The sequence below is a fragment of the Solanum stenotomum genome, chromosome 1 (genome assembly GCF_019186545.1).
Source record: "Solanum stenotomum isolate F172 chromosome 1, ASM1918654v1, whole genome shotgun sequence".
NCBI lineage: Eukaryota > Viridiplantae > Streptophyta > Magnoliopsida > Solanales > Solanaceae > Solanum > Solanum stenotomum.
This window is the reverse complement of record NC_064282.1, coordinates 26377032-26391815: the sequence shown is the minus strand read 5'-3', so window position 1 is coordinate 26391815 and position 14784 is coordinate 26377032. Positions and strand designations below refer to the sequence as shown.

Sequence of the window (14784 nt, the reverse complement as noted above, 5' to 3'; positions counted from 1 at the left end):
TACTTGTATGAATTTGTATTCTGGACCCTTCTACTTAACCATTTACCAACTAAACCCCTAAACCTATTGAAACTTGATATTTTAAACCATTTTTTTGACATGTCATACTATGTGGCATTTTTGGTCAAAGTGCGTGTGATACACATATTTTAAGAGCGTGAGGTCTTCAAAAGGGATTGAAAATGTCAAGTTTTGACCTAACTAAGAGTCATCTTCTTCCCCATTTATTCATTTACCATTGTTGGACAAAAAAAAGTTTTTTTGGGGTTTTTCTACTTATCTCCAAATTCTTTCTCCATTTTTTTCATTGTTTCAGGTTGCCTTTCATCTTCTTCAAATGACTCATTATTTCTTGAACAAATTTAGTCTTTATTACTCTACAAAAATTTTCCACAAGTAACAAATTTCTTTCATTGTTCCAAACAAATAAATGGTTGAGTAACTTGGACAAGAACTGATTGTTTGTGAGATCTAGGGTTTTAGAGCGACTATTGTAGCCATTTAGGGTCATTGTTGCTTTTTTCAAATCGAATGTGGCGCAGTCGCCCTCTCCATCTTCGAGTGGTAGCTCCACCACCATGTTGCGGTGGAGAAAGAAGAGAAATCTGGAACAAAATTGGAAGAAGAGAAAGATTTTTCAAATAAAATTTAGGGGCTTTAATTTAATTTTACCATTTTATTTCCAACGTGGCAGTTAAAGATGAGGTGGAATTTGACATGTATTAGGAGTTGTATTACACGCACTATCCACCATGTGAGAAAAGAGTTTAAAATACTCAATTTCAATGGGTTCAGGGGTTCAGTTGGTAAATGATTAAGTAGAAGGGTCCATAATACAAACTCATACAAGTACAAGGATCCAACGGACCATTTCGCCAAATATTAAATACCACAACTCAAATATAAAAAGTATTTATTCCTAATAATCAAGACGTCATAATTATGTCATGCAAATATCACCCATATTTATGATAAAAAACAATCTCAAACATATAAATAAATTTAGATATTGCAAATGCATTTAAATCTGAGCACATCCCATTTCAATTCTAAAAAATCAGTAATTTAATTGTTCAATTAATTACACCAGTTCATTAATTAATTATTCCCAATATAAAAATAGTTTGGTATAAACATAAATGTCCAATATATATTTCAAAGTCTTCTCATACACATGTTATTAATTTCAGTTACAAATTAGTCAAGATTATGAAAATTTTCCTCTTTGACTAAAATTAAAACTACAAAAATTCACTATATATATAACTATATGTTCACTTGAATATATTTTATTTGTTCATCAGAAAAATGAATGAGAATAAAATTGTTATCGGAGAAAGCTTCGATAAGGGTGTCAGTGATGATGAGACTACAATCGACGAAATTTCACCATTTGAATCGAAAAGTGATGAGGATAATGCTCATGGAATGACATGGTCTGAACGCGAACTTCGCAAAATCATCAAACATATGGAGGATAAAATTATTGATCTTGAAGCGAAACGTAGTCAGATTGATGCAAAAAGTTCTGTAGCTGCTAAAATCAATGCTGATATCGAATTGCTCCTTTGTGATAGAGACCTTTTGAAGGAGGGTTTGGATGATTTTCTGGTGGCATTTGCAGAACAACAACGTGAAGGTATACATCGTGTGTTTTGATTATGTGTATGCGTATGACTAATAAATTAAAGTACATTTTTTGTGTCATGTGTATATATGTTTACATTTTTTTGGTTTGATCTTTAATTGATATGAGGTCAAAAGAAGTTAAATTCTCTATGAATTAAATTTAATGTAGAAGTTGTTTCTATTCTGGAAATCAAGGCTAGAACAGATGGTAAGAAATCATCGAAGATTATTCTTGTCTCGTGCTTAACTTATGTCATTGATCACTAAACCCTAGCACAGAATCAAGCTCAAGTAACTAATCAGATGTTAGAATCGAGTTTCAAATCAATCATCGGAGTTGAGTTTTGGGATCAAGATCGGATCCAATTCAGTTGTCGGGGTCGAATCCCAAATTGGAAGTCGGGTTTTGGATCGAGTGTTAGGGTTGAATCTCGAGCATGAATCGACATCGAGGTCAAATCTCGATTTGGATGTCGGGTCTTGAGTTAGGTGTCAGGATCGAATCTCAATTCTAGTCGAATGTGCCGGTTCGAAAGTAGGGTTTCGAGTCGGGGTCGAGTCCCAATATGAAAATCAAGTCCTGGATTGGGTGTCAGAGCATGATCTCGATTGGAAAATCGAGTCCCGTGTCGGATTTTGTTTTAGGATAAAGTAAAACTGAATAAATTAAAGTATTTTTTGTGTCATGGGTATATGTTTACATTTTTTTCGTTTGATCTTCATTGATATGAGGTCAAAAGATGTTGAATTCTCTATGAATTAAATTTAATGCAGAAGAAGTTTCTATTCTAGAAATCAAGGCTAGAATAGATGGTAAGAAATCATCGAATATTCTTGTTTCGTGATTAAATTATATCATTGATCACTAAACCCTAGCGCTTAATCATGCTCAAGTCACTAATCAGGTGTCAGAATCGAGTTCGAATCAGTCATCAGAGTTGTGTTTTGGGATTAAGATCGTCTCCAATTCAGCTATATGGGTCGAATCCCAATTTGAAAGTCGAGTTTTGGATAGAGTGTTAGGGTTGGATCTCGATTCAGGTATCAACATCGGGGTCGAATCTCAATTTGGATGTTGGGTCTTGAGTCAAGATCGAATTTTAGTTCGAGTATTAAGTTTTGAGTCCAATGTCGGGGTTGGCCGATGCGGAAGTCAGATCTCGAGTCGAGGTAGGATCCCAATATGAAAATTGAGTCCTGGATCGAGTGTTAGAGTCGAATCCCAATTGGAAAATCGAGTTCCGCATCGGATTTTGTTTTATGATAAAGTAAAGCTAAATAAATTAAAGTATTTTTGGGGTCATGTGTATATGTTTACATTTTTTTTTCGTTTGATCTTCAATTGATATGAGGTCTAAAGAAGTTGAATTTTTTATGAATTAAATTTAATGTAGAAGAAGTTTCTAATCTAGAAATCAAGGCTAGAATAGATGGTAAGAAATCATCGAATATTCTTGTCTCGTGCTTAAATTATATTATTGATCACTAAACCCTAGCGCCTAATCAGGCTCAGGTTACTAATCAGGTGTCAGAATCGAGTTCGAATCAGTCATCAGAGTTGTGTTTTGGGATTAAGATCGAATCTAATCCAGTTATCGAGGTCGAATCCCAATTTGAAAGTCGAGTTTTGGATCGAGTGTTGGGGTTGGATCTCGATTCAAGTATCGACATCAGGGTCGAATCTCAATTTGGATGTCAGGTCTTGAGTCAAGATTGAATCTCAGTTCAAGTTTTGAGTCCAATGTCAGGGTTGGCCAGTTCAAAAGTCGGATCTCGAGTCGAGGTAGGGTCCCAATATGAAAATTGAGTCCTGGATCGAGTGTTAGAGTCGGATCCCGATTGGAAAATTGAGTTCCGCGTCGGATTTTGTTTTATGATACAATAAAACTAAATAAAGTATTTTCAACATTTTTCGTCCAAATAAAGACTAAAATAATTTCTCCATATTGAATTGTAGATGATTTAATTGCGTAGATATCTATCTAATTTTGACTATTTTTAAAGATATGTGTATATCTTCCTCAATATATGATATAAAACTCTTAACTAGTGATAATATATGTAATTATGTTTTATAAGACAATTTGGGGGGTAACGCTTCCTACCAAGAATTTTTCAATATCTACAGCTCAAACCCAATATCTTTAATCGGGGAAGGAATAGCCCCATCCTCTACACATCCTTTGATGATATAAACCTTCAATTATAATATTTATGTCTCAAATTCTATACATCTTCACGAACCAAAAAATTAGTATCGATTCATTATAAAATATTTTATACTTTAGGTTAGAAGGTCGAAACAAATCTTTGTATCTAATCATTTCATGACGATAGCTTCAAGATCCCTAGGTCTATACAGTTCCAACATCTTTGATTTTTTACAACACAAGTTTTTTGAGCTAAATGTTGAACTTGTAAAATAAAATTAACAATGATAGCAGTGAAAATGATTTTTTCTTGAAAAAAGAAGGGATATTTACACAATAATTTATATAAAAGAATAATCAATGAGGATATAGTTTAAGTTATCGCATTATTTTGTAGTTGTTATTGTTCTCTTAATAGTTGTTTTGTTTCTCCACTGTTATTTTTTCTTTTTTTCATATCTATTTTGATATGTTGTACACGAGCCGAAGATCCTTAGAGAAAAACCTCTTCACCTTCACGAGGTAGCGGTATGATTTTCGTAAACTCTACCCTCCCCAAACCCCACGTATGAAATTTCACTGTGTATGTTGTTGTGATATACAATGAGGATATACTACCATGCTTGTCATGAAAATGGAGTAAAATATTAGTTTGAAGAACAATATTATAGTGGAAATAATCACTTATGACCATTGAGGCATTGACCACTTGCGAATTGAATGAAAGAAAATGATAATTCAAAATTTTTGTGTTCAAATGAATCTCTCAAGAACATATTTATGTAAGTGTTTTTTCACCTTGATGTTTGTGCACAATTTTCCAATAGGACTACTTTTATCTATGAACAATTAGTCTTTGAAATGTGTTAAGTTTAATTCCAGCAATTAGCTCCACACCTTGTTTGATACCAATGCTTAAGATATATAGTAGCAACTTCTTTGGTTGATTGATTAATCCAAAATATAAACATTCATACAATGTCCTTTTATCAATTCAGATGCATTAAAAGAGGACAAGGAGATGAAGACTCGTAAGAAACGCAATTATGATTTAGCTGGAACTTCTGCGTCGAGTGAGATCACTCAGGAACACTGGAAAGACATGCTTAACCAGAACTCTGATTCATCAGAAGAAGAGGAAATGGAGATGAAAAGGAGAAACGTTGAACAGAAGAGCTGGAGGGACGATGAAAGTCGTGTACGACGCATGCACTTAAGGATAGAAGCAGCATTCAACAATTCTTGTTCTGATTCCGATGATCCCTCTCAAGACCCTGATGATGATATACACACAAACATTGAAGGCTTGGCTGATAGATTGCAAAAGCTGGTTGCAAGTCAAGAGGATGAGTTGAAGGAAAGTAAAGGGGAAAATGATGATGTTGGTAAAGATAAGGCACCTGAGTCTAACTCAGCCTAAAAAGATAGCTCAGAGGGAAGGATTGTCCAAATCTGCAACCAATGCGGACAAACTAAGGACAACCAGGGATGGCAGATCTATGAATAGTTCATTGCTTCAGACTGTTCAAGCACAGTGAAAACATTGTTTTTGTTGAAAATTGTTTTTTAAGTTACTGCAGTAATTTTCTTAGTCGCCTAATACTTAAGTTGCTTAAGTTTAGGATGATTTGAATTTTAAACTTTTATGTGGTTGTTTTAGTTTGTTGAGATATTTTAAGTTCTTGAATTTTGAATTAAGCAGATGTTTTGTTGTAGTTGGCTATTTAAAGTACTCCTATGCTTAAGAACCCTTTTTTATGACCTGCCTGGGACAACTTTCGCGCAAAAGCACCAAAGGTAAGAATACAACCAAAAAGTGTCGTAAGCTGACTGTAACACGAGCAGCAAAGATAGGAACGATGATGCAATAGAAATTGCAGCAACTGAAACTGTGGAAACAGCACAGGCTATAGAAGAAAAGACAAGACTCACTGGTATGGAAGCTGCAAAGAACTGGATATTTTGCTATTAACTCTTATGACAAGAGTTTGATTTGTTCTGCTGCTCTGCTGCTGAAGTAGGAACGTGGGCACGGAGACAAATCTGGAGGGAAAAAGCTCCACACAAAAGGGTTTTTTTCCGCTGGATTTTGGTCCATGAAGTGGCCCTTAGCCAGGATAGTTTACAGAGAAAGGATGTTTATTAGAACTCTACTAATTCTGCAATTAGCGGAAATCATCACCTAGCTTGAGATCCATCAACTTGGTATTGCTACTACCTATGAAGTACATTTATCAGACAACTCTCAACGTTGTGATTTTGGTTGGCAATGCCAATATCCATATTGAAAACCATATATAACGAAGTATCATCATCGTAGGTTGACTTATGGAGTTCAACCCAAGCAAACCTCTGCAGCATAACAGTATCTCTCTTATCCCAGAACTGGTTTTCATCAACTTGCCATTATTTGTCAGCATTATCAATAAGAAGTAATTTATGATATTACCTTTTGGAAGTAGCACAAAATCTGACTTCTATTTGAGGAAGCACGTTAGGAGGTGAACGAGGGGCCTCATTCCTTTTTTAGCCTTCATTAGTATGTCTCACCTGAATCATTCTTCCAGGATCACAGGCACCTGAATATGTTGGAGCCAAGGGCATCTTAAAGACCAACAGAATATGTGCAATCAGATAAGATAGATTTTAAGGAAAAAGGATAGCCAAGAAGTGCACCTGTGGACTCAAATGACGACAAGGAATTGAATCAGCTCCACCTAGCATATCACGACATAGGCTTTAAAGAGGGTTTTCATGATGGATTCTCGGATAGCCTTCCTCTCAGTTCCCCTTACTTATTGTGAACCACAATTTTACTTTCCATCTTACAAGCTCAAATTAAATCAGGACGCATGTGTAAGTGTGATAAAATGAAAAAAAAATCTTATCACTATTAAAAGACTAGTAAATATAGTTTCCTACGTACCCAGCAAAGAGAAGGGAATGATGCTGCAATTGAAAGTACCAATCAGTTAAAACAGGTCAATAGTGGGACATCAAAATGAAGAAAAGATGCAAATGATTGGAAGTTGGGGAACTGATTCAACTGTTTCAGCTGCTGGAAACAGCACTGATCCTAGAAGACAAGCCTGACTCACTAGCATGGGAGCTACAAAGAACTGAATCGTTCACTGTTAACTCTTAGTGCAAGAGTTTGATCTCTTTTTTATTGCTAAAAAGGAACATAACCATGGAGACAAATATGGAGAAACAAAGCACCAGACAGTGGCATTTTTCCACTTGATTTTGGACCCTGAAGCTGCCCCTTACCCAGGATAATTTACAGAGAATATGTAACAGATGTCATTTGTCTGAATGCAGAGATTACAAATCATATCTTCGTACATTGTCCCATAATAGCACATCTAGGCAATTATTCCTGACCATATTCAATGATAAGAGGGTAATGCCAAGAACAGCAAAATAATTAATGCAATGCTGGTAATACAAGGTCCTAAACAATGAGAGAAAGAAGATCTGGGACACAAATCCTTCCTGCATATGCTGGATTGTGGAAAGAAAGGAACCAGAGAGTTTTTGAAAGAAAATCTGGTAACATCTTAAGGTTAAAAAAAGATGAATTCCCTTTTAAGATTTTGGCGTAAAATGTAGAAAGCACAATGAACTTTCTCTGTCTGTTACAGTAGGCATAATCATGATGTACATAATCAATGCAGCAATGGAAGATTTTAGCTTCAAAAGCATTGGGCCACCAATGTTTTTGACTGAACAAAAAAAAGTAATGTACTTCCCTTTTAGGTTATCAATAAATTGATTCGACATAATTTTCCTAACTTGAGTGTTAAAATTGTATTTTAGAAGCCTAATGCAAAAAGTAATAACTAGATTTTAGATCACTCCAGAATTGTCCCCATCGGCTTTTCTGTCTCTTTCTTTTAAGGAAAGAAAGTTTAGTTCTAAATTAGGATACAAACCAAACAAAGTGAAGTAAACACAAAAATCAGTCATACATTTTGATCTAAAATAGATATTTCCTCTAATGAAGTACCACTGACCATGAAAGTTGAACATTGCAAGAAAGTAGAATTCAAATTCTGACCACACTGGAAACACACACCAAAACAGTCCATTTGACAAAAGTTAACCATTTGACAAAAGTTATTCAGAAGAAGTGATTGGTGTCTCTCTCCTAGCAGAAACCACAGATTCTCTAAGGAATGAATGCACTTCAAGAATGTGAGTGCATCCATCATCAAATTTACTGTAAGCGGTAACAGAAATACAGTGTGGGATGTGTAGTAGCACATGCTACAAATTTGATCTCTATCACATATCAATAAGACTAACAAAATACAACATTAAGTTATAACAAAAAATGTGAAGTTGCATGATCAAGGTGTATAAAGCAAATAAATCTTCTCTTCCGATTTGGCCTTAGACAAGATAAAGGTGTTGCAATCTTTATAAGACATCAACCATCTTGAATTGCTCAGACAATATATCTCATTTGCATCTCAATATGGTGGGAATTATCTTTGCAAAGTTTATTTACTAGAGAACAGAAAATTTTTTCTCTGACAACATGACCTAGCCTAAGCATGTAAACTAAAATGGATAAAGACTCATCCAACTTATCTGCTTGAGAAAGATGATAAATCAGTTCCTCAAAAGTTTTTCTCCTTGGTCTGAACCTACTCTTCATCATACTGCTCAACCAATCTAGCCCCTCTGTTACATATCCCTGCTTGATTAATCCAAGTATGATAGAATCATAAGTCGATGTTGCTGGTTTGACACCTCTATCTTGCATATCGTTCCACAATGATTTCGCCTCCGAAACATGGCCAATCTCACAAAGTTTCTCAATTAACACTGTATAAGAAGCAGGTGATGGTTGCAGCCCCTGCTTTAACAGTTCATATAAAAACTGAAGACCTTCAGCTATCTTCCCATTCTTGCAGAAACCCTGAATAAGAGAAGTGTATGTGACCACATCATGAGTAACACCATTCTCAGCCATTTTATTGAACAAGTTGTAAGCTTCTCCTACTCTTCCATAAAGACACAGCCCGTGAATCATGGTATTATATGTCACTGTGGTCTCTCCATATCCTTTATCACACATTTCCTTATAAAGACTTTCAGCTTCATTTAGACGGTTAGTTGTTAAATACCCATGGATGAGTGTGTTATATGTGTATTCATTGGGATTGAATCCCTTTTGAATCATCTCAAACCATAATTTCCGGGCATCTCCAACCGATTTCATTTTACAGAGACCATTAATCATTGTTGTATACATAACCATATCCGGAGCATAGCCTCTATTCTTTAGATCATTAAATATCCTAAAAGCTTCACGCATCTTTCTTGTTTCACATAGTCCCTGAATAACATGCTGATAAGTGAATATATCAACAGAACAATTAGTTGCAATCATTGAATGGAGAAGAGATGACAGTCTAAAGTAATCTCTGTTCTTACATGATCCATAAATCAATTTATTAAAAGCAACACTACTAGGGGCATGCCCAGCTTCCAAAACCTGTCGAAGAAGTTGATGACCTTCTGGAAAATTGTTCTCCACACAAAATGCTTGAATCAAGTGCCCAATCGTATCTACATCTGCTACAACACCAGATTCTGTCATATCCTCGTACAATTTCCAGACAATGTCAGTTCTTCCAGCTCGGACAGAATCTGAAAGGGCTGAATTCCAAATTCTCAATGATGGGCAGTGGCCAACACCTCTCAATTCAGTAAACACGTCGAGGGCATCCTCAATCAATCCATTTTCACAAAGACACTGAATGTAGGCCTCCAAACAACTAGGTTGAGGCACAAAGTTCATATTTTGCCGAAAACATTTGGCTGCACTGGCTGCCTTGGCTTGTACAAGCCCACTAAATATGACTTCATCAGAGAACTGATCCCTCGAAAAACCATTTTGAGAACTAAGCCAAAAATGAAACCGAAGCGACAACATAACATTTTTTTGTGCCTTCAGAACCTCAGTATAGAATCTTGGATCAGTAAAATTAACAGTGGGGAAATCAGATAACAATATTTGTTCCCATCTGGGTCGTGTCCGGATGACTTTGCAAACATCTTTAGCTATTTCAGCAAAGCTCTGTTGCTCACTTTGATGATTTACTAAACTTGATCGATCTGCGTTTTGTGTAGCAACTTCACCTTCAACCCCACCATTACTTCCAGCAATACTTAGGTTACGGATTGGGGAACTAACGTTTTGGCGAGTGCACAAGCTTGTTACAAAAAATGGAGGTCTAGCCATTCAAATCTGCAGATTGTTTAATCAAATTCAAATGGGTATCCACTATACAGAAATGCCAATCAAATATACAGCTAAAATACATGAATTTACATGGAATGCCTCTTCATATCCACATACATTTAAGAATCTACAAATAGCAATATGAGATATAAATGCAAAAAAGAATTTCAAAACGGCAAATTCTTCAAATAAAATTCAAACACATGAATTTACTCGAAATGCCTTGTCATGTAAACATTTATTTCATAAATGAACAACAGAAAGAATCCAAATCTGCAGATTCCTCTGTAAAATACAGATGGGTATACGAGAATCCCAACAAGATTTCAGTTTAAATAAATGAATCTACAAACATATAGAACCATACAGCAAAGAATTTCAAAATTTACAATCATGAATAAATATCAAATGGGTATCATAAATGCCAAAAAAATCAGCTCGAATACACTTCCAATTAAACAAAAATCTTACCTTTTTTAGCCTTATAAGCACGAAATCTAGTTTCTTGATCCTTCAAGACCCATTCTGACTGTCTCGGACCCAAAGTATTGCCAAGGCAGGACAAATCCCTATACTGGAACTTTGAAAGATGAATGCCTCAAGCCTTAGAAAAAAACCAAAAAAATGGCGAATCTTGCTGATTGGTGAGAATAGAAGATGGTATTGTGACAATGTTGCTGAAAAGTGAAGCTACAAATTTGAGGAACAGAGGAAGAAGACGACTATTTCACTTGGCATTGACAGAGGAGGAGTAATACGCAATGCAGAAATAATTGTACCTATTGAGACAAACAAAGCCTATCTTCTGTTGGGCCTATTTTTCTTGATGATTGGGCCTTCACACAACCTCTTTCACTAAAATTTTGAGATTTGATTTTTAATTGGGAAAATTATACAACATAGTAAATATGTGTTATGTTTTAATATTTTGTCATTCACTTCCAATCAATTTTTACAATTTTAGTTGGGATTAATCAAAAGGACCTCCAAAGAGTTCTTTTTTTTTTTTTTTTTCATCCGGTGTCCAATATCCACATTAGAGTCTGACTAAATTCGAATTCACTCCGAAAAGTCTCACATTAGGGGTAAAAACGCTCCCTAACAAAAGCGACTTCGTACCAAGGAGACTCGAACCCGAAGCTCTCATGAACTCAGTCTTTATTGAAGAGTTTTAATACTAGGTATATCATTTGATGTTCAATTTTTAATTTTTTTGGTGTTTACCATCTTTTGACATGTGTATCACTCAAGACAATAAAAAAATTTATTATGTGCGAGGCACAGATAGTGTCAGTTGTGCGAGGCCTTTTTGGCTTGCCATTTGTATATGTGGGGCCATACTGTACTTATTCATTTCCTCACTTTTTCTCTTCCAATTTTAATCTTTTCTTTTACTTGCATTTTCTTTTTTGCTTGCAACTCGTATTGTAATTTTATTTTGATAAAGAAACTTTGAAACTCACCCCCGATATATATATATATATATATATATATATATCGTTTATTTGAGGGAAAATTAAAGTGATATGTTAGAAAAATTTAAATTTAATTTTTTTTGGATGAATTCAAAGAAATTGAAGATAGTGAAATTAAAAAAATAAATTGAACTCTCACCAATAAAGTACAAATTCACTCAACTATTTTAATTATTCAAATTTTAGTCAAAAATTTATTTTTTGAGATTTCAATTTTAATCACTCAATTCTTAATTGCCAAATATATTTTTATTTTTATTTATTCTATAACCACTTAATGTTTTTAATGTTTAATATTAATAAAAAATTTCCTTCTTCGTTGTATCTTTTTTCAATGCAAAAATCCATTTTTTATTTTATCTTTGCATCTTCTAAAGCTTTTTTTTTTTAGTTCTACCTCCCAGTGTAAATTTTTTTTAATTCATACTACTATTATTTTGTGCTTTCACAAATTTATTTGGTTAATTTTTTTTTTATATTAATTATATCTTTGTAAATAAACAAATAATTTTATATAACTATTTTTAATAATATAAATAATCAATATCGAGATAAAAAATAATATTAAAATGTTAGAAATAGAATGAGTCCGGTAAAATTTTTTGGATTTCCTATTTTTCATGAATAAAGTTATTTAAGTGGAAGTATAAAATTTGGAAGAATTGTTAGAAAAGAAACTAAAGGGAAAAAAGTAAAAAAAGTAAGAAAGAGAAAAAGAAAACGTTAAAAGGTAGAGAGAGAAAGATGAGTTTGGCCATTTTTCTGAAATGGATCCACCTGGCAAAATATAGATGGGCCTCACACAACTTTTGTCTGCCACATCATACTCGTGCCTCATGCATGATAAAAAATTTCCAAAGGCAATGGTGAAAATGCATGTCTTATTTGCTATTTAGATGCAAGCAGAAAGTCAAATCAAGCACCAACTTGCAAAAGATCAAAAATGTATTAATTGTATTTGTATTTTAAAAATTACAACATTTATATTTGTATCGCAAATAGGGATATGTGTCATTGAAAGTTAGCATTTGCATTTTGAAAAAATTATCATCGTAATTATTTTAATATTGTATTAATATTCATCTGATACAATTTCTTTTGTATATACGAAATGTCGTCTTTGATTTTCAGCTTTTGAATCTTTATAATAAATGATGTATTACTTAATTTGAGACTCCCGGTTTTTAAGTTGGAATATTTGGATATTTTAGAGAGTGATTTTAACTCAATTACTATATTTGAAAAGATCACTGAAATATTTAGATAATATGAGTGTGATTTTAGTTCAATTACCGTATTGAAAAGATCATTAGAAGATTTTGATATTGTAGGGAGTGATTTTAGCTCAATTAACATATTTAAAAATATGACGTGACGTGCTTTACTCAAATTAGTTATTTTGTATTTATATTCTTTAGTCGTAACATACAATTGATACACTATATAACAAAATGAAACTATAGCTATAAATTGCAAATAGAGAAACTATAGTCGAAAAGTCCTAATAAAGGTCGAACGTTAATTATTTCTAAAAAGTTATCTAAAAAATACCTTTGGCAGGATGAATTTCTCAACTATACAAAGTTGGAGATTGATAGTGTCCTATCAATCAAATTATGATAACATACTTATAGAATTCATATCCTTTTAGTTGGGTTATGAACAAAAAAATTATACTATAGATTTTAATGATGATATTGAGACTAAAAGAGAGTTGTTAGTACATAATTTGAATATAAAATTATACTATGTTATAATGTGAACTCTTACTTTATGTAGTTATTTATTACTAGGCATAATATGAGAAAGAAATGATAAAACTCTCATATTTTGCAAAAATTGTTATAAATTCATTTAATTGTGGATATTTCTTTTCATCAACAACCTAATGTAATGTACCTATTTAATGTATCTCTTAAAGATCTTCTTACATATTTGAATAAATATTGTAAACGGATGGTTTCTACATCCTATAAAAGGGTATTTCTTACCCTTGTGAAAGACACATTTGAAGAGATTAAATACAACTTTCTGCCATTACCATTTGTCTTCCTTTCTTGTTTAGTATTATTGTATTTTCCCTCTCATTTTACAACATGTTATCAGCACGAGTCTCTAACCAATTGAGACCTACTTAATTCAGGATTTTATCTTTTTTTGCCAAAAGTTAATCAATTCTCTTTCTGAGTCAGGTATACATTTATATGTTTATAACATTTCTAATAGGACTTTCATAAGTCTTTGATCTCCAATTTAATTATTGCATACATGACTTGATTTATGTATTATTATGATACTTTACTAGGCATAATAATCAATATGTTTCAGGGTTATATTATTATGTTATTTATATGCTAATAACTTATAACTCTAAATTAAATACTAAGCAATACGATAGCATGATGGTTAGAATACTCGTAAGTATCTTTTTGTCATACATTTATGATAAATATTTGTGTGTCATAAAGAAGAATAGTATTGTATTAAATATGCCTTGAAATTCCTACTAAACTTTGACGTTAATGTCTATTGAAACTAGTAATAAATATTTGAAACAATTAAAAATATATTAAATTTATCCTTTCAATACCTCATGAGGTTACATGCTTTTGTAACATTCCATGTTCGTGTATATATATATTTTATAGTCATACTATACTTGATGAAAGCCCGATGGTGAATACTTAACGTGAAAGATCCACTCGAATTGTGTATATGTTTGAAAGGGAGGTATGACCACCTCAAGGCAACAGTAATGTCAAGGGCTCGTTATGAGTTGATGCACTTACGATTTCAAGATTATAAAATCGTAACTGGGTATAACTCTGTTGTATTTAGAATCATTTTTCAATTGAAATTATGTGGGGAAACTATAAAATATGAGGACATGTTTGAAAAAACTTTAACTACTTTTGATGCCTCTTACATCAGCAATACCAAGAAAAGGATTTTTAGAAATTCTATGAATTGATCTCATGCCTTGTGGTGGTTGAGCAACATAATGCCCTTTTAATGATAAATCATGAAGTCAGTCACACTGAAACTGCTCCATTACTAGAAAAAAAAATGAAATAGAAGCATACGATCAGTCTAAAATAAGACAAAATAATCGAGATCGTGATAATATGTGTGGACGTGACAAGGGCAAAAAACAATATAATAATCGTGGAGGCGATGGTTATAACAAAAAGGAGAACAATATGAGTTCTCAAAATAATAATTGTGGAGGCAATGGTCATAGATAATGCCTCCTGATCTAAGAGATACAAGAATT

At 33.3% G+C, this 14784-nt stretch overlaps 1 protein-coding gene across 2 annotated transcripts; it reads right to left on the bottom strand.

The window, feature by feature from the left end:
• Positions 1 to 8173: 8173 nt before the first annotated feature.
• LOC125869632 (pentatricopeptide repeat-containing protein At5g18950) lies at positions 8174 to 10777 on the bottom strand. 2 transcript variants are annotated; one of them, XM_049550097.1, is made up of 2 exons: positions 10507 to 10777; positions 8174 to 10041 (listed from the first exon to the last, which is right to left on the bottom strand). In XM_049550097.1, exon 2 carries the CDS (start codon positions 10033 to 10035, stop codon positions 8230 to 8232), a length of 1806 nt encoding a protein of 601 aa, XP_049406054.1. In that variant the 5' UTR covers positions 10036 to 10041; positions 10507 to 10777; the 3' UTR covers positions 8174 to 8229. The 2 variants fall into 2 exon arrangements, with proteins under 2 accessions (XP_049406054.1, XP_049406055.1); XM_049550098.1 differs by having other exon boundaries at positions 8174 to 10043; positions 10510 to 10777.
• Between the last annotated feature and the right edge of the window lie 4007 nt (positions 10778 to 14784).